Raw genomic sequence first — 27,673 nt, forward strand, 5'->3', positions numbered from 1 at the left:
CTGAATCATGGCCTTCTTAAGTTATGGGGGCAGCAGTCACCAACGGGGGGGGGGGGGGGTAAAAGTGCTCCCAGTGCAAGCCTGACACCAAATCTGACTCCCCCAGAACCCTAGGTAGAAAGGGAGCATTGGCTCTCCTGACCTCCAGATGTGTGCCGTGCCACACAAGTGTCACACATACACATCACACATAAGTCACACACACAACACACACACACTAATAATAATAATAACAATAATTATTGTTATTATTTTAATTGATGAGTCTTTTACTTTTCTTCTTTTCTCATTTAAGACAAAAATAAATAAATAAGCCTGCTATAGAGCCTAGGATATCCCCAAATTCAAGGCACCCCTCCCCACTAGCCTCCTGAATACAGATTACAGGCAAGTGCTGCTACACCTAGCTACGACCGACGCAGCTCTAACTCCGTATCCACTGTGTGCCTACCGATGAATGCAGAACCTCTGCCTTTGTCTAACAATGAGGGGAAAGCACAGTGTCACACGGAAAGCCAGCCCTGAGTCACAGGACAGCAAGGACAACATGAGAGGGAACTTAAAGCACCAATGGTGGCAGCCAGTGTGAGGCAGAAGGTCTCAAGTTTCCTGACACCCTAAAGGGTGCACAGGCATTTCCACAGGACTAACTCCTCTGAAACCCCAAAGGGCACACAGGCATTTCCACAGGACTAACTCCTGCCTTTTACTCCCCCTGAGCTCAAATTTGTAATCCAAGACAATCATTAGCTGCAGCCTGTCTTATATACAGCATTATAATCAGGTGTCTAATATGGTCATGTCTTCATGTCTTTCTCTGAGGAATTAAAGACAGCAGAAGCCGCTGCCAGTGGGACTCAGGAAAACTCCTTTGTGGAGACCATAAAGTTTCTTAAACCTCCTTTCAAAAATCCCTGGGGAGGACACTAGGGACTACTTCCATGTCACCCCTCTGTGAGGGGGAACAGAAAGACACGCCTAGCGAAGGGGTCTTCTGCCTTCCGAATTCACCAAACACATGGAACTGATGTTATTTAGAATTCAAAACATGAGCACAGCGAGTCGGAATAAAGCCCGAGAAACCTGAAGTGACATGGCGACAGAGGAGGCTTCAGGACTGACCTGTGCTTCGGTTTGTATTAATTTCACTCACCAATGGGCCCTACCGGAGGGACAGATGCAGAGGGGGAAGAAAGAAGCCGACTAGCAAAGTGTTTAGATCATCTAACAAGCATCCCAGCACTTGGGAGGCTGAGGCAGGAGGATTGCTGGCCATTCTGTATGTATCTGGGGCATCCTTGGCTATAGAATAAGACCCTGTTTCAAAGCAACAGAGACCAAATGAACAGAAATCCAGGGGGAATGCACTGTGTGTGGAGCTCCAATGAACGTGCGCTGTCTTTAAAAAACAGAGTCTGACTCCAGTCACTTGAAAGATCCCGAGAACAGAGAACAACAAGGAACCTACACAATAAAAGCCCGAGTGCTCAGGGATGGGGCGGGTGAGCGGGAAGGATGGACGGACATTTTAGGCACAGATTTACGTACATGCTCAGATCCACAACTCAGAAAGCAGTTCTTCCAGAAAGACTTTCAGAAAGAGGCTACAATGGACTGGGGACTGAAAGAAGAAAAGATTCATTTGTAGATGAGTAAAATAACTCTTTCAAAGGCTGGGAAACTTCCAAGTACGCTGGGAGAAAAAGCACAGAGCAAACCAATCAGGGCCCCGCTTTTTAACACCTCAAAAACCCATATGACTTCATCCCAGTGTCCTCGAAGCTGGCTTTAGGAAGCCTTTGCTGACTCGGCATGGCCTCTAATAGCCTGGGAAGTGTTTTGTTCTCTGACTCAGTGCCTGGCTCAGCACAAAGAACCCTTCAACCTCACAGTGGCGCAGCAGAAACCCGACCTTTCTAAACAAAACAAGCAACATTAAGGAAGGTGGAGGGTGGGGTCCTGGGTTGAGGACTTCACTGAGCCCCTAGGTCTACCCTGGAAAGTCTTCCTGTTTCTTTTCCTTCATTACTTTTTCTCTCTCTTTTGCCTGTTTGCCTTCCCAACTTTCAATGTCTCTGTTGGTTGGTTTTGTTTTGGGTTTTTGTTGTTTTTTGTTTGTTTGTTTTTGGTTTTTTTGAAGCAGAGTTTTACTCTCTAGCCCAGACTGACCTCAAACTGGAGGTGATCCTCCTGCCTCAGCCTCCTGAATGCTGAGCTGACAGGCACTTGATGCCATGTCTAACTGAATACCACCTTTTGTATGTTATGCACTCAGAGAAGTCACTTAAGTGACTATGTAGTTCCAAACGACTGCGGAACCAGCCGGTACTAAAGCTCTCCTAGACACACGACAGCTGGACTGCTTTAATCTTTGCTAATAAAGACTATAGAGAGTGGTTATTAAAACAAGACAAGACGGGCAGTGGTGGCATAGGCCTAAACCTAAGCTTTAAAAAAGTCAGTTGAAGGCTACGGCTGTAGCTCATTGACAGATCGTGCTGAGCTGGAGCAAGGCCCTGAGTTCCTTCCCTAACCTGGAGTTGGGAGGGTTAGTTAAAAGAAGCAGGTAGGTCGGGCAGTGGTGGAATACGCCTTTAATCCCAGCACTTGGGAGGCAGAGGCAGGCGGATTTCTGAGTTCGAGGCCAGCCTGGTCTACAGAGTGAGTTCCAGGACAGCCAGGGCTACACAGAGAAACCCTGTCTTGAAAAACCAATCAATCAATCAATCAATCAATAAATGCAGGTAAAGTGGTGTATGCAAAATCCCAGAACTTGTCAGCTGTCACACTGGGAAAAACCTGGGTTCATACACCCTCAGACTTCATTACACGATACTGCTCTCCACCAAACATTATCTGAAATTTTATTTATATATATATATGTATATATATAAAATATATGTGTGTGTATATATACATATACACACATATATATAATATTCCTCATAGTTAACCAATGAGACATCCATACAAAAAACTACAATGAGAACACTTTAAAATCACTTCAAAATATAGAATATACAAGCACAAAACCTAAGACATTATGTAAACCAAACACAGCAATGTACACGTGTGTGAGTGGATGTGTGTGTGCACTCTCCCTATTCAGATAGATGCAAGCTTCGCACAATCTGTCTACATGGAACCGTGTGTATGACAGAAAAAAAGGAAAATGAGCCAGAATGTTATCTTGCGGTGATGGGCATTTAGTTGGTAGCTATTTCTTTCTATGCTTCTCTTAGGGGTTTTCTGCAATGAACCTATACCACATTTACAATGGGAGGGGGGAGTATGTAATAAAATATATTCCTCCTGCTCGTAAAACCAATTGGTGTGGCAATATAACATTAAGATAAAAATCTTAAATTGTGGATATCTTTTATTAGTAAAAGTGAGTTATATAACTGGAAGAGAATCAGAGTGTCTTCTCTGTCTGTGGTGGTTTTGTTGTCTGCACTGTTTTGAGACAGGGTCTCAAATGCCCAGCCGTGAAACTTGATACCTTGAACAACTCCTCCTGCTCCTGCTCCTCCTCCCTTTACTTCACATGTGCTTGGATAATTAATGAGTGTATGTCATCATGCCCAGCTCTCTTCTCATTATTTAAAGTGTTCTATCTAATCCAGAGGATGCTGATTTTTGTGAGGTACCAAGATTAAAAAGCTTCCTCTTCAGACCTGACACATCCATGCATGGGGACAGTGACTGAGATCAAGAGTTCACAACCTCAACCTCATCATGCCTTTAGTCCAGCCTGGGCTACATGAGAGCCTGTTTCCCTGGGAGGGGATGGTGAAGGGAAGGGACAGGATGGAAAGAGAGAGGGAGAGAGAGAGAGGGAATGGGGAAGGGAAGGGGATAAGGAAGCAGAGGGAGAGAGCATGAATTATACGCATAGCCCAGTGTATCTATTCAATTTCAGAGATATTAAATAGAACATATGGAAAATGTATTCCTCAATCAGAGTCACGCAAATCATTATCTTTTGACTAATTTTGATGTTTTGGCTTCATTAACCATAAAACAGAGTAGAGCAATAGGCAGGGTAAGCCTGCAGTCCCAACACTGGGGAGGCTGAGGCAAGAGGACTATCTCAAGTTTTAAGCCAATCTGGGCTCCAAGCTAAGATCCTGCTACAAGGTAAAATTCTGTCTCAAAAAAGAAAACAAAAAAAAAATTCCAACTCCCACCCCCACAAAATAACAACAACAACAACAACAATAATAATAAATAGAGCTTCTTAACAAGTCTTCAAAACCTCCAAAATTGGGCAAGTCCTTCTCATGGACACCACCTGACACAGTCTTTTAAGTATCTAACTGATCACGCTACTCAGCACCCACTTTGTACAGTGCATGAAGTACAAGGACAGAGAAACATGAAGCATGCTGGGCAGGTGAAGTGGCCGAGCCCTGTGAGTCTTCACAAAACATGGACGGGACCCTAGGAGTCTACACATGAGCCTTGTGAATCTCCACTAAACACGGACGGGTCTGTGAGTCTACATTAAACATGGATGGCCCTTTCGTCTTTATCTGGAAGGCTGAACATTCCCAAGGGCAAAGACTTTGTAGTTTTTTTTTTTTTTTAATGATGAAATAAAAAGACCAACAACCTGACTTTCCCAAGTCTCCACAGTAGACTAAGTCAAATGAGAAAAGAAACTCAGAAGAATGTAAGCAGACCTGCACAGCCAAATAGAAAGTGAGATTTGACCTCTGACTGGAAGCCAGTGGGACAAAGAAAAAGGGTCCATTGTAGCAGAGGTGCTGAGGATCAAACCCAGGGACCCACGTATGTTAGGAAGACACTCTACCAAGCAAGCCATACGCCCAGCCCACAACTGCTGATCAAACACATTTATATCAAATCACTCATGGGTTCATTAAATGGAGTGTAATGATTCATTTAGAACAGAGGACTACATAATAAATGCAGGGAACCACGCAGGGGTCTGTAATCTGAGCAGAAAGGTGGAGGGGGGGAGGTGGCCAGCTGAGGCCTGCCTGAGCTAGAGTTGAGTTCCGGGTCAACTCGACAGATACCTTAAGGATCCCTAAGCAAGCAAACAAATGGAGCTGGGGACTTAGCTCAGTGGTTCAGGAGAGAGCACTCGAGGCCCTCCGTTTTCTCCACGTACCTCAATCAATCAAACTGTAGACTAAGAACTCAGGAGGACAGAACGGGGAGTACTCAAATCACAGATGGGAGGAAATGGAAGTCAGAAGGATGAGCTGGGACTTGAGGATCTGGTGCAGTGTTTTGGTTGGTGAAGGAATAAAGTGAAAGCAAGCAGATAAAAAGAGATACACCACACAGGCATGAAACGGAGGAAAACGTACAATGGAAGGCCAACTTTCCAACACCCTTTTCCACTGCTCCCCAGTAGAGCATAAATAACCATCAAAGAACTGAGAGACAGTGTGTCTGTCCCCGCACCACCGTTCAGACGGCTGCCGGCCCTTAACAGCAGGAACGATGTCTCACAACCCTAAAGCCTCGTCCCACACATAATCCGTGCTATGGGCTAAGTTCAAGTTCACCTCCTCCACGACTCCTTTCTTCACTTCATTCCTTTCTCTCTCATTGCAGATGCCTAGTGACTGGACCGAGGGATCTTGCATTTGCTCACTACTTATGCATTGTTGTCAGTATGGGCACATAAGTGCCACAGCACAAATGTAGACATGTGAAGACAATTTTAGGGAGTCAATTCCTGAATTCTCTACCAGCTGGATTCTGGGGACTGGGCTCAGGCTGTTGACTGGGGTGGCAAGAGCCTGTATTCAGTAAGGCATCTCACAGTTCCCAGAAGTTAATAGTTTTATTCATGAATACATGAAACAGATAAATAGAGTACTCATTTTTTTTTTTAAAGAAGCTTTTTGCTGGGCAGGGGAGCTCAGACTAGTAATTTCAGTACTCCAAGGCTTACACAGGGGGATTGTTTTGAGTTCAAGTCCAGTCTGAGCTACATAGCAAGAGCTTGTCCTAAAATAACAAAATCAAGCCTAAAAAGAATAGGTATGGCCCCCATAGATTCATGTGTTAGAAGGCTTGGCCCAGGGAGTGGCACTATCTGGAGGTGAGGCCTTGTTGTGGGTGTGGCCTTGTTGGAGGAAGTGTGTCACTGTGGGGATGGGCTTTGAAGTGTCCTATGCTTAAATTAAGCTCTGGCCAGTGTGGAATGCAGTCTCCTGGCTGTCTTCAGATCAAGATGTAGAACCCTCAGCAACTTCTCCAGCATCATGTCTGCCTGGATGCTGCCACACTTTCTGCCATGATGATAATGGACTGAACCTCTGAAAGGGTAAGCCAGCCCCAGTTAAATGTCTGCCTTTATAAGAGTCTTGGTCATGGTGTCTCTTCACAGCAATAAAATCCTAACTAAGACAGCTTGGATCTGTGGAGCTTCCCCCAATTCTGTGCTCTTCCTGACACCCCCTCCTCCCCTCACCACTACTTCCCTCTCCACATTCTTTCCCTGGTGGATTTGTGAAATTGTATGAAAATGTTCCTGCCACTTCAGCTTTTTCTTCTCTCTTATGGAAATCTGTCGTCATGCTTTCTGTAGACTCTCAGGGAGAACAGCTTTGCCCATTGTTCACTATGGTCCAGCCTATGACGTCAACTTGTCCTGGGGCTAATTAGCAGCCTAACTTCATTCTTCTTTTATTTACTATTCTGCATGGGTGGGTACTTTGCCTGCACATATTTCTGTGCATTGGACACTGGTTGACAAGGTCAGTGGATCCCCAGGGACTGGAGTTACAGAGGCTGTGAGCTCCACAGATGTGCTGGGGGTCTAACTGGAATCCTCTGGAAGAGTGGCCAGTGCTCTTACCTACTGAGCCACCACTCTAGGCCCCAACGTCACTCTTAAGTTGATTCAGTTAAAATATGGCACCTGGTGATCTTCTTAAAAGATTTATTTTTTTAAGTGTATGTGTGTACAGACATGTGTATGTATGTGCATCGCATGTATACCGATGACCATGGAAACCAGAAGAGGGAGTCAGATCCCCTAGGGCTGAAGGAGTTAGAGGAGGTTGTAAGTCACCTAGAGTGAGTCCTGGGAGCCAAACTTAGGTCCTCTGCAAGATCAAGTGTTCTAACCACTGACCAATCTCTCCAGCTCCACATTTTAGACAAGGTCTTCTATGTAGCCCAGGATGGCCTTAAAGTCGGAGTCAGGAAAACCTCTCAACTGCTGGGATTTCATATATTACAGGCATATATGTGCTACCTACCTAGGTAATAAGTCTTTTAAACAGGCCCTTATATTGGAATAATGATGTACTAGTTAGAAAAAAACGTTGTCTGGACCACAAGATGCCTCAGCAGATAAAGGCAGCTGCTATCACACCGAGCAACCTGCATGCAGGCCCTGGGATCCACCTGATGGAAGGAGCTGTCGTCTGACCTCCACACTCATGTGCCACGCCCACACACTCATGTGAGCACACAGGTGCACACACACATAAAATATGTAAAATGCCATTTAGCAGCTTTCTTGAGTACCACTTTATAAAACAGTTCAGTAGACATCACAAATACACTTAGAAGAGTGGGTTCTCCACCTGAGGGTTGCACACCACAGGAGTCAGACATCAGATATTGACATTATGATTCATAACAGTAGCAAAACTACAGTTATGAAGTAGCAAAGAGACTATGTTATGGTTGAAGGTCACCACAACGTGAGGAACTAAATTATCCAGTCAAAGCATTGGAAAGCTGAGAACCACAGCCTTAGAGTGTGAATTGTGGAGAATAATCCATTAATGTTAAACAAACAGGGTCTTGTACTAATATTTCTAGTGATAGCATCATTCAAGGCTCCGGAAAGGAAAGTGCAAGGTTTCAAAGAAATTAAAATAAAGGGGAATGACATCCTCTGGCCTTTAAAGGTAACTAGAAGACTAAAGTCGGTCATTGGACACGGAGTATAACTTCAATTCTGTCAGTGAACTTCGCTAGCAATCTCATTGGAAAAGGGAAAAATTTAGCACACTCAAAATAAAATCATACTTTTTTTTTTTTTTTTTTTGGTTTTTCGAGACAGGGTTTCTCTGTATAGCCCTGGCTGTCCTGGAACTTACTTTGTAGACCAGGCTGGCCTCAAACTCAGAAATCCGCCTGCCTCTGCCTCCCCAGTGCTGGGATTAAAGGCGTGTGCCACCACGCCCGGCTAAAATCATACATTTTTGGAAAACTTAATGGCCCTGCTGAGTCTATATGGTTCATAGGACAGTCTGTCCACATTTAAAATGGCTTCATAATAGTTTTTTTAAATTATTTCTCCTTCCCTGTCAGGTAATTAGATTCTAGATTCAAAACATTGAATATGAACAGATGTATTAAGAACCACAGCAGGGGTTTTCACAATGCACTTACACGCGTGCACATGCACATGGGCACTTGCGCCAGCTGCTCTCAGGGTTCACCATGCACAGATTTGCTTGCAAAAGCCAGATGATGGCCCTGATGGACAGAACCAGAGAGAAGGGCAATATGCGGCGTTCTTATGTGGGATGACAAAGGGATATCTTCTTTTCCTGTTCACAGCAACATCTCAACTTATAAGAAAGGCAGATAACTATTTATAATGGGTAAGTCGAGGTGGCAGGCACTTGTAATCCCAGCACTGGAGAGCCAGAGGTACGAGGAGCTACAGTTCCAAGCCTGGATTAGACTGGGAGTCTCAAAAAATTAAAAATAAATAAAAATAAAAATGGGGCTGGGCCAGTGAGATGGCTCGGCTGGTAAAGGTGGGTGCTGGCAAGCCTGGCGTCCCCAGTTCAATCCCCAGGACTCACATCAGAAAGGAGAGAACGGACTCTGGTAAGTCACCGTCTGACCTCCACATACATGCTCAATACATACACACAACAGCAGCAATAAAATAAAGCAAAGCGCAGAGGGTGGGGACCAGGAACTCCAGGTCAGTCCTGGGTTACATAAGAACGTGTCTAAAAAAAGAAAATAAAACCTAACTAAATAAATGAGGAATATTCACAATGTCACTTTACCGAAAAAACAAAAACAAAACAAAAAGATACTTGCCTCCGCCTCTGCTGCCAACAGCCTCTTCTTGGCTATCAACTGTTTCATGGTAATGTGACCTACGGGAAATAAGAATAATTGGATATTTAAAACTGAACCTTAAGTTGATATCCTGCAGCAGTGAACCATTAAGCTGGAAGCAAGCAAACAGAGACGAGTGCACACATCATGGTGCAAACACAGCGCGCCCTTCAGAGAGAAGCACAGCAGTCTAGGGTGGGTCCATGTACAGTTATGGGTCCACTTCTGGCAAGGTGAGAAACGAGGCCCCTGAACAGAGCTCCACATGAGACTGTGAAGATACCGAACAAAATATTAAGAATGAAACCACTTGCTTTTAAAGCTTATTGCTGGGACTGGAGGGCCTAAATCTCTGTGGCTGAGTGCTTGCTGCTCTTGCAAAGGCCCTGAGTTCATTCCCAACCCTCAAGTCAGGCAACGCCCAACTGCCTGTTCCTTTCTCCAGGGCATCTAACCCACCCCTTGTAGCCTCCCAGGGCACCGGCACTCACGTGTGCATAAATTCATAATTAAACTTTTTTTAAAATCTTTTTATAAATTCATTGCAAAGCTGGCCCAAGTTCACAGAATGAAAGATTAAAAAAGCTAGAACCCTAAGTGACATGTGATAAACACGTGGATTCTTGCCAAATGCTAGCACTGGTGGCCACACAGCATGTGGTCCTTTCACTATACAGGACCCAAGGCCAGGCTCTTTACAGAATGGCAAAACCTAGGGCCTGTTTGGACTTCAGACTCAGAAGTCGAATAGAATACCACCTTAGCGCTAAGGACCCACATGGCCATGTCCTCAGTGTCCTAGACAGAAACAGAAGGTAGAAGAAAGGAAAGTCTGTCTCTCCTTCAAAAGACCGGAACAGAGTCCCCTGAAACCTTGCAACACTCCAGTGGATTTTGCAACCTAAAGTTTTGTTATCTCAAAAACCTCAGAGTGTGTTTGTTTAACAGCAAACTCGAGCTGCGTTCCTAGACTGCCAACAGATAAATACAATTCCTCCCAGGAAGGTCACAGAATCAGCCAAGGCCTTCAACAATTAATTCTAACAGAGCTCTGAGCACAGAGGAGAAGCCCATCCTGGTTACAAACCAAAGAGAAACAGCAGGGGAGAAACAAAGGGGCTCAGGTCAGAAATATTAGACATTAGTAATGCCATGTAGACAATTCATTTATGTACATACATACATACATACATTTTATGTATATGTATTTGGTATATTTTATTATATGTTTAATTACATATATACGTATAGATAGTCTTAAATAATAATGAAAAATGATGGTAAGCATTTTTCCAGAAAAAAATTGTATGAAGACTTGTTAGGTTCCTGGGACTCCTATCTTGGTCGAACGTCAACCTTGAGTTGCTCTCCAGTATTGTATTTAATATGCTTTTCTTCAAAAGTCAGATTATATACTTATTTTCTAGGTTACCAACTGCATGGTAAATCAGTGTTGTCCAAAGTTGTACTCACTAACTATATAGCCCAGGATGGCCTGCCTCAAACTCACAGTAATCCTCCTGCCTCAGTTTGGATTACCAACACACTCACCAAGTTAAAGTAAAGCTCTGTTTTATTTTCAAACAGTATCTCACATAGCCCAGGCTGGCTTTGAACTCCGGATCTGCCTGCATACAGCTCCCAAATTAGAATTATAGGTGGTAACACAACACCCTGCTTAATAAGGGTTTTTTAAAAGCTACAAAATAAGATTTCTAGGTAAGTCTGCAAACTGCAATCTGCCTCTATGACATGGTACAAAAGTGTCAAAAGAAAAACACAGACTCTATTCCAAAAAGGAAGTGTTTCTGAAATCCTTCAAGCATGACAGTCAAATGAGTAGAAACCGGACATGTGGCTCGGGGTTCATCACACCTATCTCATCTGGGAAATAAACCAGGAAGTCTGGTGAGAGAAGAAACAGACAGCCTGCCCACAGGCCGGAGCCAGCTCCCACAAGCTTCAAAACTACTTCTAGGTTTGCTGAGAGTGTGACTTCTCTGTCAGGACTGGTGATAGCAGCTGAGAAGGGCTGCTCCAACTCAGAGAGCTAGGGTGAGTACCATCTTAAGAAGAAACCTATGGTTAAAAGTGAACTGGGGGATGGGATGGGGGGGTGATGCATCCCTTTGATCCCTGCACCTCGGAAGGCAGAGGCAGGTGGATTTCTGAGTTAAAGGCCAGCCTGGTCTACAAAGTGAGTTCCAGGGCTACACAGAGAGATCCTGCCTTGTAAAACCAAACCAACCAAACAAACACATTAAAAAAACAAAACAAAAAGCACCTGGGCTGAGAATGGTAAGATGGCTCAGCTGATAAAGGTGCTTCCTGCCAAGACGGAAGGAATGAGTTCAAGTTCCCAGGACCCACATGATAGGAGGAGAACACCGACTCCCAAAACTTGTCCTCTGACGCCACACATGTGCCACAGCACAGTGATACTGGGGGGTAGTAGGGACATAACAGAAGGTCACCTAGAGTTCAAGGCCAACCTGGGCTATAGAGTAAATGCTGTCTCAAAGCAACAAGTGCTGTGAGATAGCTCAACCATCTATCTGTCTTCAGTACCTGGAACCCAGAGTAGACCAAAGTTCCAACTCCCAAAGCTGACCTCTGACCTCCACACATGCTGTGACTGACCTCTGACCTCCACACATGCTGTGACTGACCTCTGACCTCCACACATGCTGTGACTGACCTCTGACCTCCACACATGCTGTGACTGACCTCTGACCTCCACACATGCTATGGTACATGTGCACCCACACTCACACATGTACATCATACACATACAATAAATAATAATAAGCAAAGGAAATAGAAACCCATTCTTTTTTTTTTTTTTTTTTTTTTTTTTTGGTTTTTCGAGACAGGGTTTCTCTGTTTAGCCCTGGCTGTCCTGGAACTCCCTCTGTAGACCAGGCTGGCCTCGAACTCAGAAATCCGCCTGCCTCTGCCTCCCGAGTGCTGGGATTAAAGGCGTGCGCCACCACGCCCAGCCCCATTCTTTGTGTATTAACTTTTTTTAAAAAGAAAAGTGAAGAATTTTGTAGTGCTGTTTATTTAGCATAGTCAGTACTATATAGCAATATTTCTAAAGATACATTATTGTGTATTAACTTAAAAATTAATTTTAAAAACTGAAATGGAAGATATATGACAGTATAGTTGGTTTAGACATAATAGCAAAATACAAAAAAATCCTGACTTTGAGATGCAATACTTTAAACAACAGCTCTTTCCATTTAGCCCTTGTGACCCAACTATCCTGCAGTTTTCCTCTAGCAAATCCTGCGAAGATGGTTTACCTTTCTCCCTACCCTGCTCTGTGGGCTCCGAACTGCTAACCCTTTACCTGGAAACCCACTACCAATCTCTAGAAAGTAGAACTACAGGTGACAGATAGGCCAATTACCCTGATCTAACCACTGCCAACACTGTCGCGATCTGGTCCATACACATAATCAATTACTTCACTGATAACTTGTAAAGAATGTGTCACACATCAATAAGTTAAGCAAAACCCAGTGGGGGGAAAAAAAAGCAGGAGTTTGTCCCTGTTTTGTTTTCAAAATAAATAAGCTAACTCAAAGAAACGTCATGTCCATTGCCACGTAGCCAGTACATAATTGAGCTTAACAAAAGCCACATCTTCCAACGTTCCCAGTCACACAACATTAGGAGCACTCAAAAACCTAAGCTTGAAGCAAAAGCGCTCTTCCTGGTGGCCATGGAGTGCTGCAAGGTGACAAGTGACTTTATAGGTTTCAGTTCTTATAAAGAACATTTGTCTGCTTGCAGCAAGTACAGACTTAGCTAATGCTTAGGCAGTGACCAGCAAGGCTGTGTAGCCTACTGAAGGCCAGACTGACTTTAAATTCTGATTATTGCTGGAAAGAAGGTTAAGTGGCTAGGAGCACTGTAGAAGACCCAGGTTCAATTCCTAGCACATACATGATAACTCAAAACCATCTGTAGATCCAGTGCCATCTTCTGACCTCTATGGGTCCCAAGTACACATGTGTACACATGCAAGCAAAATACTCATATGCAAAAGCATTTCTTTAACCTTCCCTTTTTTTTCCTAAAACAGACTACTTTCATCCTAGCTTTACTGTGCTTGCCAAAAAGAGATAAAAATAAGAGTCATTTGAAAGCTATCTGGGGGGGTGGGGGGGGGAGGAAGTGGCTGAAGAGAAGGCTCAGGGGTTAAGAGCACTAACTGTTCTTCCAGGGGTTCAATTCTGAACAGCTGCATAGAATTCACAACTGTCTGTAACTCCAGTTCCAGGGGATCTGGCATCCTAACGCAGGCAAAACACCAATGCACATAAAACAAAAAGTGTGTGTGTGTGTGTGTGTGTGTGTGTGGTGTGGTGGTGGTTTTCTGACAAGGTCTCAGTTATCTGAGGGTAACCTCAAACTTGTTATGTAAATGAAACTAGCCTTGGCCTGCTGACTCTCCTGCCTTCACCTCTGTAGGTAACTGGACTCACAGATGCACATACCCCTAAACACAAAAATAAATAAGTAAAAATAAATCTTTAAAAAAAATACCCCAGCAAAATTAAAAACTTCAGTAAAGGTTGCTTGACAGAGAAAATACATCCCTTGAAGAGACATTTCCAACAAGAATGTTCAGACAGCCAGCACGGTCGCACAGACTTGGATCCCAGTATCTGGAAGGCAGAGGCAGGCGGCTCTCAGGGCTCTACCCAGAATTCTAGGACAGCCAGGGCTACAGAGAAACCTTGTCTCAGGAAAAAAAAAAAAAAAAAAAAAAAACAAGAAAGGCATTCAAACATCACCAGACCAGGTCAAAGAACACGAACTCCTTTTCTTGATATAAATCCACAATTTTCTGGCAATCTCAAAACACAAGACTGTGACGTTTATTCACAGTAAAAGCAGGTCTTCAGTCCCTGAGCAACCTTTATGACCTGTGGTTTTACCTATCAGCCTGTAACTGTACCCAAGAACCTCAGGAAACCCCGTGACCTCATTTACTGGAAAAGAGGAGAGAAGTGGCCGAGAAACTCTCTGAAGACCATCAACGCCACTGAGATCACAGATAAGGATCCTAAGACACTCCCAGGGAGCCTGCACCACACTCAAGTACGTACCACCCTCTGCCTAAGCCTTTCAACTTTGAGTGTTTGTTTTTGAGACACGGTCTCACTATGTAACCCTGGCAGGCTTCCTTGTCTCTGCCACATATACATACGAGTATTTTGTTTTCTAGTTTTTTGTTTTTTTTTTTTAATAATCTATTCATTCGGGGCTGGTGAGATGGCTCAGTGGGTAAGAGCACCCGACTGCTCTTCCGAAGGTCCAGAGTTCAAATCCCAGCAACCACATGGTGGCTCACAACCATCCGTAACGAGATCTGGCGCCCTCTTCTGGAGTGTCTGAAGACAGCTACAGTGTACTTACATATAATAAATAAATAAATAAATAAATAAATAAATAATCTATTCATTCTTATTTTAGGTACCTTGGTGTTTTGACTGAATATGTCTGTATTAGGGAGTTGGATTCCCCTGAAACAGACAGGAGTTATGGACAGTTATGAGCTGCCACGTGGGTGCTGGGAATTGAACCTGGGTCCTCTGGGTCATTGCTCAGTCAGTGCTCTTAATGACTGAGCCATCTCTCCAGACCCTAGATTTATTTTCTATGTATATGAATGTTTTGCCTGCATGCGTATCTGTGTACTGTGTGCATGCTTGGTGCCTGAGGAAGTCAGAGAGTCAGACTCTAGAACTGGAGTACAAGCCATTAGTGGGTGCTGAGAGCGTCGGGCGATCTTAATCACTAAGCCATCTCTCCAGCCTCCCCCGACAATTACTCTCTTTTTTTGGTCTGTTTTTGAGACATGGGCTCAATGTGGCTTCAGAGACCTATCTGCTTCTGCCTCCTGAGGGCTGGGATTTAAAGGCATGTGTCACTATGCCTGTGGAATTTTATCAGTGAAGTATAATGAAGTTAGGTGTCAAAGTTCTTCACTGCGGTGGTATCTGACCAAAAAAAAAAAAAAAAAAGCAATCAGTACCAATAGCAGGCTCCATCAACAGCTCTCAAGCTGCTGTACTGAATAATTTCTTCATTCAGAGTTGATTCTCATTCACACCCCCAAATGATATGTGCCACACTAAAAGCTCAAGCTAGACATGATGGTACATATCCAAGATCCCAGAGCCTGGGAGGCAGAAGCAGGAGAATCAAAAGTTCAAGGCCAACTTCAACCACATAACTCCACCCAGCCTGGGTTAAAGCCTGCCTCAGAAAAATAAAGGGGGGGGGGGGGGGAATCTAAATAAATAAAAGCTATTTTCTCACATTTTGGCCTGTATATAAGCTGTATCTCAAATTTTAACCTATATATGAACCACCAAGGACACTGAATTAAATGAAATTTTTATTCAACACATGCTGGCCTGGCTCTTCAGCCACACTGACAGGCCTTCAAAGCCCTTGCAATTGAAAGATCACAGCTGACTCATTGGGATTCCACAAAACATTAAAGTGGAGAAACACTTGATCTGTCGATCGGCATTACCGGCATCAAAACCAGGAGAGTGACACACTTCTGGATTTAAACTAAACAACATAATTTTTTAACAGCTGTATTAAAACCTAGAATGCTTACAACCTATGGCTGGGGAATCTCGCCCAGTAGAATGTTTGCCTAGCAAGCAGGATGTCCTGTGTGAAATCTGGGCGTGGTGCCGAATGCCTCTAATCCCTACACTTGGGAGACTGAAGCAAATCGACAGAGAAAAACCCTCTTGGCAAAACAAAACAGCTTTTTGAAAAGCAAAATATAAAGGGAACAATAACATGTGATAATGATGACAGATTTCAGTAATACTTTCTCAATGTCTAGGAAGTATTAACATTAAAAAAAGTGGAAAATTAATGTTTGGGAATGCAGGCAAAGGACACAACTTAGACGACAGCAAAACCAGGAGTAATGGGGGGAAGGAGAGAGTACTTCTTTCCAGGGCTGCCTCTTCCCCCTTTGCATAAACTTCCCTCTCTAGAGCACATTAGAATGCAACCACGTGCAATATGTCATGAATAGCTGACTGAGAGTCCATCAATAAACCTCGTTATACCAACTAAACAGACTCCTTCACAGTCCTGCTGCAATCTGGCTGCTGATTCTTAAAGTAGGAAAGGTTGAAGAGAACCTCTTTATGAAAAGAGGTCTGAGGACGCCAAAGACAACTCGGAAAATCCTTCGCCTATTTGTTAACCAAACAAGTCTCGAGTTTCAAATCTCTACTGAAAGCAAAACTATACAAATGCCATTGCACAAAATAAATATCCTGATGCAATAGATGGCATCACGAGGGTTGCAACTCCAAACGTTCCATTCCTATCCACAAGCTTCAACCTTCAACCACAAGCGCTATTTTTTTAAAAGGTTTACTTATTTATTATATCTAAGTAGCTGACTTCAGACAGCAACAGAAGAGGGCGTCAGATCTCATTGTGGATGGTTGTGAGCCACCATATGGTTGCTGGGATTTGAACTCAGGATCTTCAGAAGAGGAGTCAGTGCTCTTAACCACTGAGCCATCTCTCCAGCCCAACAAGCACTATTTTACACTCTTCGTGTATTAAGCAAAAACTAAACGTCTCAATTTTTCCCTCTCCTGAGATTTATACATCAGTTCAGACCCTGCTCCTTACTCAATTTTGTTCATTACATATAAGAATAATAAGTAACTTTATGAGATTACACTTATCTATAGGAATTCAATTATGTGATAGTGATGGTTTGTAAGTGCTTGGCCCAGGGAGTGGCACTGTTAGAAGGAGTGGCCTTGTTGGAGTAGGTGTGTCACTATGGGCATGGGCTTTAAGACCCTCATCTTAACTGCCTGGAAGCCAGTATTCTCCTAGTGGCCTTCAGATGAAGATGAAGAATGCTCAACTCCTCCTGTACCAATGCCTGCCTGAACACTGTCACCTTGATGATAATACAAGAACAAGATAGCACTGAACCTGTAAGCCAGGCCCAATTAATCGTTGTCCTTGTAGTTGCCTTGGTCATGGTGTCTCTTCACAGCAATGAAACCCTAACTAAGACAATGCTGCTTTTTGTTTTGTTCTGTTTTGGGAAACAAACCCAGGGCATCAGTAAACTATATCCCAAACTGCATGATTTTGAGGGCTATGCCATTCACGTAACTTGAGACTCCATGAATGCAAACACATATGTATTGAACATTTCTGTAATCAAGGATCCAGCAGGACATTTCAACAGTCCCTGGCAGGCTGGGTTGGCTGAATGAATGGGTAATATCTAAAACACCATAGAATTGTTTGTTGAATTTTTCTTTATTTACTCTTATTTTCTGCACACAGAAGTTTTGTCTGCATGTATCTGTGTGCCAGATGCATGCAATGCTCTCAGAGGCCAGATGAGGGCAGCAGATTCCCTGGAACTGGAGTTATAATTATTAACTACCATGTACATGGGTGCTGGGATTCAAACTTGGGACCTCATCAAGAACAACTGCTCTTGAACTACCAGTACAGATAAAGGCCCAGGCTGCCTGCCCCTCTCAACCTTCTGCACCTCTGCCTCCAACTTGTCTCGGGAGATTGAGTCTGCACATCACCAGTTGCCATGTTCACTGCCTGTCCACGTTGCTGACATTGCCACGCTGTGAGGTGTGGTGGTCCCTGGGACCCGTGCCGTGACCCCTATTTAGCTGTGTTTTGGACTCCGTGTCTTCAGTGGTTTGTTAGTTACCATTACGTAAACCTTGTCTGAGTAGTGTTCCGAGGTCTTGCCGTTCCGTATCCCTCTGTCTGTTTATGCCTGGTGTGAGTTCCATCGGGTGTCTTTAAATAGTTGCAGGAGGGATGTGTCATCTGTTAATGCTTTTTGTGAAGTGAGTTAAATGAGCTTTCATTATTTTAATGCTTAGTGTTTCAGTTTTATAAGTGAAAATTTTATTTTAAAAAACAGTGGATTTTTTTTTGGTATGTCTGGATCATTCAGACAGTACATTTGAATTCTGCTGAATGTAGACAAATAAAAGAAAAACAAAAAAAACAAAACAAAACAAAAATTGCTCTTAACCACTGAGTCATCTCTCCAGCTCATCACTAAATTAATTAATATGATCTTATTCACTACCAGATATACAAAAGCACCAAAATGAATTTGTAATAACAAATTACAAGCCCTGTGCTAAACCAGTGAACTTGCTCTCTAGTTCATGAATTTACCTCAGAAACATTAAAAACCTTACCATTTCTGTATGTGTCCATCGAATTTTTCTGGGCTTCATCTTGCTCAGGATTCTCACCAGATTTTGACAGCCGGTTTCTTAGTGACATCTTCTCTTCTCCCACTATCAATCAAGCTTCCTAGGAAAGAACAAGGGCCGGGAATAAAGATGCTGAATGGTCCCAACACGAAGGAGCAATTCATGGACAAGCTGTTTGTCCTGACTGATCAGTGCACAGGAAAACATCACCGCACATCACAAGTGTACTTAATAGTTATGTGTCGATTAAAAACTTGAGTGGAGACTGAAGCTCAGGGGACAGCACTTGCCTAATATACATGGCTGACACTCTGGATTTGAACCATAGTGTCACAAAAAGATTAACTTAATTTAAAAATTAAGAGCTGGAAAACAAGTTCATTAAGTATTTGGCTAGTGAATTCCATATCACTACTATGTTTAAAAGAGCTAAAAACGGGCGCTGGTGAGATGGCTCAGCAGTTAAGAGCACTGACTGCTCTTCTGAAGGTTCTGCGTTCAAATCCCAGCAACCACATGATGGCTCACAACCACCCGTAATGAGATCTGATGCCCTCTTCTGGGGTGTCTGAAGACAGCTACAAGTGTACTTACATATAATAATAAATAAATCTTTGGGCCAGAGGGAGCGGGGCCCAGAGCAGGAGCGAGTGGGGCTGGAGAAAGCAGAGGTCCTAAGTTCAATTCCCAGCAACCACATGAAGGCTCACAACCATCTGTACAGCTACAGTGTACCATATACATAAAATAAATAAATAAATAAATAAATAAATAAATAAATAAATAGAGGTAAAAACTAAAAATGATATATTGTCTTTCTTTGATGTTGTCCTAATCAGTTTTAAGACTTTTTGAGTAAGCTATTGCAACAAGTTTGAAGAACTTGGCCCTTATCAAATAGCTGGCTAGTTCCAAGGACCCACCGTTTAGACACAGCCCTGCTCTCAAAGAAAAACTTAAGTGAGCAATGCACTGAGCAGATGAACCCTAAGATCAGCAGAAGAGCTGGCATGGTGGGCCTGTGCCTTTAATCCCAGCAGATTTTTTTGTGTGTGAATTTGAGGCTAGCCTGGTCTATCCCAAATTACAGGATAGCATATAGAGAGATCCTGCTCCAAAACAAGAAAGAAAGAAAGAAAGAAAGAAAGAAAGAAAGAAAGAAAGAAAGAAAGAAAGAAAGAAAAAGGAAAGGAAAGGAAAAGAAAAGAAAAGAGAGGAAAGAAAGAGGAGAGGAAAGAGAGAGGAGAGGAAAGGGAGGGGAGGGGAGGGGAGGGGAGGGGAGGGGAGGGGAGGGGAGGGGAGGGGAGGGGAGGGGAGGGGAGGGGAGGGGAGGGGAGGGGAGGGGAGGGGAGGGGAGGGGAGGGGAGGGGAGGGGAGGGGAGGGGAGGAGAGGAGAAGACAAAGATGTGTAATGAGACCAGACCTCAGAGTCCTAGCCAGAGGACCTCCTTCTTCCGCCAGCCACCATTTAACTGTTCTGCTGCACGCCAGCCTGTAGCACAAAAGGCCATTCTCCCCATGGCTGAAGTGTCTTCCAAGGCAGCAGATTGGGAAGGGCAATGGCGAAATGCAAAAGGAACTTCCTTCCCTCAGCACACTTGGCTTCGCTTTACAGGGACTGAGTGTCAGCTGTAGTGTCCTACACTGTGATTGCCTGAGAGCTGCAAAGTGTGACCCTCAACAGTGGGCACTACCCACCCCCAAGCCAGGTTTCATTAACTCTGTTATAACTTTACAACAGACACTGGGTAAGGAGGAGGGGATATTGGGCTATCTTTATTCATTCACAGCTACTTAAGTCCCTACTGAGAGGAGCGAACAAGCGTGAGTGACTCAGTCCTTGGGCTGCTGGTACTATTCCAGTTTGGGGGCAGGTGCTAATTTTACAGCTCTTAGGAACAGTCACACATGAAACCACAACCTAGAGTATGATTACCAATCAGTGGTAATAATGGCAAACATTTAGAGTCCTAAGAGAGGCTAGAGGGGTAATCGAGATAATGGTTTCAAAAGAAAAGGCATTGATTGATTGAGCCTTGAAGGATAAACACTGCATGTGGGAGAAAGAATTATAACAGAAACTCTTAACTGTTCTTATTGCTCTACCAGACAACACTTTAAGATAGCAGGAGCTCAGGCGCCTAGCAGCTCGGTCTGAGTCCTGAAAGAACGTGAAACCCCTGACCAGTTCCAAGCATGTGACAAGCTAAGCCGTGTGCTTCTCCACGTTTTCTCTGCTTACTCTTCACAGCCATCAGAGCTCTTCGCAAGCCCCACTCCCATGCCGCCTGAGCTGGCTTTTCAAAAAACCAAGTCTCACACACACACACTCTGAGAAAGAGAGAGAGAGAAGCCCAGACCCTGCTCTGTGCTGACCCTGCTGACAGCAGAATCCATTGGCCAGATTCCTCATCTTTTCAGTGGTAACTGAACTACAAGCTGTAAGGCTAAGAGCTGAGTCAGAGTCACAATTATTTGTGTCTGTGGTAACAATGTCATGTGCGTTCCTCTTGTCAGTGATGACTGACAGAACAGAGTGAAATCAACTGACACTTTTCAAAGATGGAATAAAAAGACACTCGACAAAGGCCAAGCTAAGGCAGACCCTCATCTCCAAAATGTAGCAAACATCTAAAGCTGGGATTGGGGATCTGTGGACAAAGTGCTTTCTGTGCCAAGTAGAGGCCTTGACTCCAGATTCCCCGCTATGGGGGCTACAGAGATGGCTCAACAGTTAAGAGGACTGGCTGCTCTTATAGAGGACCTGGGTTAAATCCCCAGCACCTACACGGTAGCTTACAACCATCCATAAGTATGGTTTAGGGCATCTAATGCCCTCTTCTGACCCTGTGGGCTGGAAGCATTCATACAACTCTCACATGCAAACAGGCAAAACATTCACACATAAAATGAATGAATCTAAAAATACACACACACACACACACACACACACACACACACCTGCCCAGGAACAGAGGAGGAACTTAGAAACAATTTGGTCTCTGATTAGAGATTTAAAAGCCATCCATTTAACAGTCTGAGAGGAAGCCACAGAGGATTCGCTCCTCCCACAGAAATGATGAGAGCAGCGATAAGTAGGAGCGAAGCTGAGATTCCTCTGAAGGAAGCTGTGGTGCTCTGAACAAGTATGGCCCCCACAGACACACATGTTTGAATGCTTAGCCCATAGGGAGGGCAATATTAGGAGGTGTGGCCTTCTTGGAAGAAGTGCGTAGCTGTGGAGGTGGGCTTTTAAGGTCTCCTATGCCCAGCTATGCCCAGTGTGGTACAGTCTCCTGCTGCCTGCAGATTGAGATGGAAACTCTCAGCTCCCCCTTTAGGACCACATCTGCCTGCACAGGCTTCTCACCATGATAACAGACTAAAACCTCTGACCCTGTAAGCCAGCCTCAGTTAAATGTTTTCCTTTATAAGGGTTGCCTTGGTCATGTGTGTGAGGCAATCCTCCTGAGTGCTAGGAACCTAGGTCGTGCACCATCACACCCAGCTTGAACTACTGGCATCCCGTCCGTTTCCACCTTTGTCATCTCCTTCCCAGTTAATAGGACTACAGCCATTCTCTCTTGTTTTTGTTTTTCCTTGAAGCTCTAAGTTTCTCTTATACAATCCAAGATAAATCCATTTGTCTCTAGAATTGCGATACACCCGATTCTCAAGTCTTCACACATATGCCACTTAAGTCGAAGGCACTATACAAGGTGCTCTCTCACACACACACACACACACACACACACACACACACGCACGCACGCACGCGAACACCCCTCCACTAACCTTTGTGGTAAACTCCCCATCACACTATTCCCCTTTCCTCTTCTAGTCCTATTGATTTCCTTCTCCCTCTCAAACAACACTAAAATTTACACTTGTCAGAAGGGAGGGCTAGGAGCTCCGAGTGAACTTCTATAGCAGGTTCATCTGTCTGGCACGGGGGAGGCACGTAGTTCAGTCTCCAAGGTTTTTTGGTTTTGTTTTTTTTTTAATGTTCTCAAAGAAGGACTTAATATTTATTTTGAAGAAGATCAACTCAGAACCAAAGAGATAGCCAAGTCAAAGCCACGCAACATCAGCAGTGCCAGCAATGAGCTCACGTACAAAGCCATAAGGCCTGAAGACTCACATGACACGTGTTTATTGGAAAAATAAGTGAAGAGGGAAGAGATAAGGGAGATCAGATAAGTTTACAAATGATTAACTGGAGAAGTCTTTGAGATGTGTGGCTGGCTACACAGAAGGCAGTTGTTCACAGATCCCGAGTGAGTTCGCTAACTCAGAAAGGCTAGGAATAACATTATGCTAATTACAGGGAGGAGGAAAATGAGATAAGGCCAGGATTGTGTGCCCGTAGGCCAGCCAAGGTATAAAAGGGCAGCTGAACACACGCACCACAGACAGGGATCTGCCATGCACCACTGCACTGACAACTAAGGCTAAGGCACAAGTTCAGGAAGTTTCCCAGGTAGGCTACTATTTACATAGCCTTAGTTAACTCAATAAGCAGTAGATGCAAGCATATCGTTGTATAATGATGAAGTGCTTTCCCCAGGCTTGTGGGGCATTTAAAACTTTAACAGCACAGAGAAAAAAAAGCAAAGAGATTAAAGGAGAAGAAGGAGTACAGGATGCTGGGGAGTGGGGAAATGAGAGGATCCAGGGGGATTCTCCAGGATCAGTACCATGGAAGAAATCAAGTAAAGAACAAACACAAAAAGAACAGAGATGTGTGTGTGGCAGTCTTATTTATTTGCAAGGGTTTGTTGTTTGTTTGTTTTATAATAAGGCTTATTAAAAAAAACAAGAAGGGGGCTGGTGAGATGGCTCAGCAGGTAAGAGCACCCGACTGCTCTTCCAAAGGTCCTTAGTTCAAATCCCAGCAACCACATGGTGGCTCACAACCATCCTGAACAAGATCTGACTCCCTCTTCTGGTGTGTCTGAAGACAGCTACAGTGTACTTACATGTAATAAATAAAAAACAAAAAAAAAACAAAAAAAAAAAAAAAACAAGAAGGTGGAGCTTGGGACAGCTATTTCACAATGTGGCGATATGCTAAAGTGGGTGATTGACTAACTGCGTGCACAGTTGGTTTCAGGAGGAGCAAATGTATTGGAGTAGGTTGCAAAATGTGTTGAGGAACTGAAAATGGATCATAGGACTGTTCTCACAAGAGGCCCAGCAGGAAAGGAAAATAAGGGCCATCCATAGTTTTGGGCACCAGGGGAGGTGGGCCGCTAACTCACTTAACATTTGAACGTCTTAATTATTGTTGATTTTTTCTGTCTGTTTGTTTGGGGGTTTCTTTGTCTGCCCTAGAACTCCGATCCACCTACCTCTTCCTCAAAGTACTGGGATAATAGGCCTGAGCCACCACACACATTTCCACTCCATTTGCTAAGATGTAGATCTGTATAGAGGAACTATCCTCCTTTTAGGTGACGCAGTTGACCAGAGGGACTGGCCAGCTGGCTTAGTGGGTAGAAATGCTTGCCACACAAGCATGACATCCCAAATCCAATTTCTGGAAGCCACATAAAGGTAGAGGGAGAAAACCAACTCCACCAAGTTGTCCTCTGACCTCCACCCTCACTACAGTGGCATATGTGTGCCATCCCTACCCAGGGAGCTCCAATCACACACACACACACAATAGTATTAAAATATACCACACTGATTAGACAAGAATGTAAGAAACCAGTCTGTACAGGGAAGTTGTGTAATGTTCTGCGGTAAGCATCTTAACTTGACTCCAGAGGGCAAAAAGAAAGAATTAGAGAAACAAATGAATCGTGTCCCAAAGAAATGTCGACTTTAGCCTCCCGGCAGTTAACAAAGACTTCAAAAGAAGCGATAAAGCTGTATCACAAATAAATACTGGCTACCTACGGCAGGTGAGTAACTGCTACATCACCCTGAGGTTTGGCAGAGAAGAAAAACCACTGTGGATAGAGTGTACAATCCGACCCTGAATCAGTGGTACACACCTAGAATCCTAGCATTTGCGGGGTTTAGGCAGGAGAAGCAGTAGTTCAAGATCATTCTCAACTACCCAGTGTTAGAACAGCCTGGGCTCCATGAGATCCTGCCAACAGAAAGAAGGGAAGGACGGGGAAGGGAGGGAGGGAGAGAGGGGAAGAAATTAACAGTCCAAAGCATAATGTGTTCATTTTGGGGGGTGGTTTGGTTTGGGGGTGGTTGGGAGAGGCTTTTGTAGGTTTTCTGGTTGGTTGGTTGGTTTGGTTTTTCAAGACAAGGTTTCTTCTCTGTATAGCCTGGCTGTCCTAGAACTCATCTGGAAACCCTACAACTTTTTCACGAAGCTAACAGAACGGGGTCAATTAACAAGACTAAAGAATATGAGTACTTGAGCAAATTTTATATACATCTGAGTTTACTTACAAATGACTAAATAGAACTAGTTATCCAACATGGGAAAAAAAAAAAACCAATTCTAAGAGTCCTGTCTGACAAATGGAACTTCCATAGGAAACAGGCACTCACTCCTATGTTAATGCATAAAGTTGTTTTTTCTCAAAGTTCCTTTTTTGACCCCACCCCACCCCAAACTCTTATTTAGTTCTATTCCTGCAAGATATTGAGAGGACACAGAGAAAATAGACTAACCTCGTGAAATCCACTATAAAACAAAGCATCTATTTACTACAGATGATTCCTGCTGGTAAGGAGACTTCAGAGTGCTAACAGCCTCCCACCGGGAAGTGATCTTTGGTTTGAGGAATGCTTAGGGGACGGCGGAAGAAGGGGAATAAGGCCCCGGGGAAAATGGTCCAGGAGATAAGAAGAAGCTTTCCAGGCACAAGGAAGGAGAGCTAGAGCCTGGAGAACCCGCCCAGCCTTTAAGATAGCAGGAGCTCAGGCGCCTAGCAGCTCGGTCTGAGTCCTGAAAGAACGTGAAACCCCTGACCAGTTCCAAGCACGTGACAAACTAAGCCGTGTGCTTCTCCACGTTTTCTCTGCTTACTCTTCACAGCCATCAGAGCTCTTCGCAAGCCCCACTCCCGTGCCGCCTGAGCTGGCTTTTCAAAAAACCAAGTCATTTATATTTCCCAGTTGAAAGCAAACAAAAGAAAAAGAAGTATTCAAGTTGGATTCTGCATTCTTGAAGAAGGCAAGAAGTTTGGGGGGGGGGGGGACACAGTGGCAACTACTTAAGTATTACAGTGACCAAGGAGTTGTTTATAAAATGCAGAGACTGGAGCTTACAACAATGTCTCCCCCAGAAAGACCGCTGAATATATATATTGCTTAAGTTACATGTCTATTAGCACTTAAGATCAAAGACAGACACTTAACCCCACCCCCACCCCCACCAATTAAAAACAGAATACGAGCTTGACGACAGGTTTTTCCCTGGCCCATATAGAGTCTGGTGTCTGGTAGTGCCATCTTTCCCTTCATATATATATATATATATATATATATATATATATATATATATATACACTTCCTCCGCCCACATTTAAAAAAAAAACTGATTTTCTGAGCGCTTTTTTTTTTTTTAAATGTCGCTTTTCAAAGAGTACGATGACTTCTAATTCTCAACTTTCTTCACTACTGACTGGCTTGAGAGACGCCACATGATTCGGAGGGGACATCAAACCATCACTAATAATGAAAGGCTGCCAGTCATCGGATGCATCGGATGGCTGCGGGTAACTTTCCCGCTCTCCCCTCCAAACTCGGCAGGACCCTCCCCTGGCAGCAGACAGCGTCCGGGTGGGACAGTCCGGCCCAGGCCAGGCCCGCAGAGCCGGAGCGACGCCGCCTCCGCAGTCCCTTTCCTCTCGGGCTCAGGGTGGACCTGGTCAGGAAAGGAGGAGGGGAGCGGAAGCTTGAGGTTACCTGCGAGCGGAGGGCAGCTGCGGCGGTCTAGGCGGTAGGCTGGGCGGCCGCACGAGGGTCGGAGGACTAGGATGTCCCTTCGCCGGCCCGCTACGGCGCCAGCCGGGCTACGGAGGAAGATAAAGCGCAGGCCCCCACCCCCGTTCTCCGCCCCAACCTCCCAGCCCGCGGCTGCGTCACGCGCATCGCCCCGAGCTCCCGGATGCCATTGGTGGTCCTGCGGCGCCCGGCAACGCCCACTGCCACGCCCCCTCCCAGCTCTAGGGTACCCACTGGGCTTCTCTAGCTACCTGGCTTTCTGGCTCCACCCCAACTCTCCTCCAGTGTGGCGACGAGGAGGCCAAGTCAACTTCCTTAGAGTTTGAAAAGGCAGCCTGCGAGATAGCATGGGACAAGGCGGGGTCTGATACTGACCGTTAAGGAATAAGACAGAAGCAGTGGCCAAAAACTTGTCATAGGTTGCTTTGTGGTCTAAATTCTACTTGACTCTCTAAATTCTACTTGACTCCGTCTGTCCTTCAACAACACACAACTTAGATAAGACAGAAGTGAGTCACTTGAAATTATGGGACAATCAAGTAATTTAAAAAGCATCCTTGGGACTAAATAATCAAAAAAAAAAAAAAAGATACAGATAGATTTAGGACATAGGTAAAGAAAGCATTTTAGGCCTTGGATTTCTCAAAAGCAAAGATGTGAGTGAATTTAGGGTAAAGGTGGGTAAAAGAGAAAATTAAACAGATTGGAGAGATACTGTCGGCCTGCAAAACAGTGTCATCTAAACTGGCTTCGTTAATCTTTCAGTCAGTCCCTAATCTGTCCAGCTGACCTTTCCTTTCCAAGTCAAATACCCTAAACAATGCCTGAGGCTTGCACGAATTGCCTGTTCTGTAGACCTTTCACAAAAGGAGTTCCCCTGTTAGCCCACAGCAGGCAAAACTGCTCACCTTAGAGCAGCTGGGCTCTGCACAGGTGTGCCCAGTTTTTGCCCTCTTTGGGACAACTGTGTTTAATGGTTCTGTCAACAGTTTGGTGATAGCATTTGGAAGCGCTCAACTGCCTTTGCTTCCACCTCCTCCTATCCCACCAGTTAGAACATTTGGGACTAAAAATTCACTTCTATTGGGACTCTTGATAGAGACACTTGCCTATTCACTGTTCCATTTAGTCAGTTAAAAATAAAAATACAAGCAGGGCGTGGTGGCACACACCTTTAATCCCAGCACTTGGGAGGCAGAGGCAGGCGAATTTCTGAGTTCAGGCAAGCCTGGTCTACAGAGTGAGTTCCAGGATATCCAGGGCTATACAGAGAAACCCTGTCTCGAAAAACCAAAAAATAAAAATAAAAATACAGATCTGGTATACAGCTCCTGAGCTTGGTGACACACATATTTAATCCCAGCACCTGGGAGGCA

General features: G+C 44.3%; 1 protein-coding gene across 1 annotated transcript in view; it reads right to left on the minus strand.

Moving 5' to 3' along the window:
• Soat1 (sterol O-acyltransferase 1) overlaps positions 1–26,404 on the minus strand; it is a 45,310-nt gene extending 18,906 nt beyond the window's left edge. Inside the window, exons 1-3 of the mRNA XM_021172125.3 lie at positions 26,259–26,404; positions 18,360–18,477; positions 9,067–9,125 (exon numbers count right to left, since the gene is read on the minus strand). Of these exons, the coding sequence (XP_021027784.1) occupies positions 9,067–9,125; positions 18,360–18,447 (147 nt within the window). The 5' untranslated portion in view covers positions 18,448–18,477; positions 26,259–26,404. The remainder of the gene's footprint in view (positions 1–9,066; positions 9,126–18,359; positions 18,478–26,258) is intronic.
• Positions 26,405–27,673: the final 1,269 nt, after the last annotated feature.

Source organism: Mus caroli, unplaced genomic scaffold (assembly GCF_978045245.1).
Source record: "Mus caroli unplaced genomic scaffold, Mus_caroli_1 scaffold_1, whole genome shotgun sequence".
Lineage (NCBI taxonomy): Eukaryota > Metazoa > Chordata > Mammalia > Rodentia > Muridae > Mus > Mus caroli.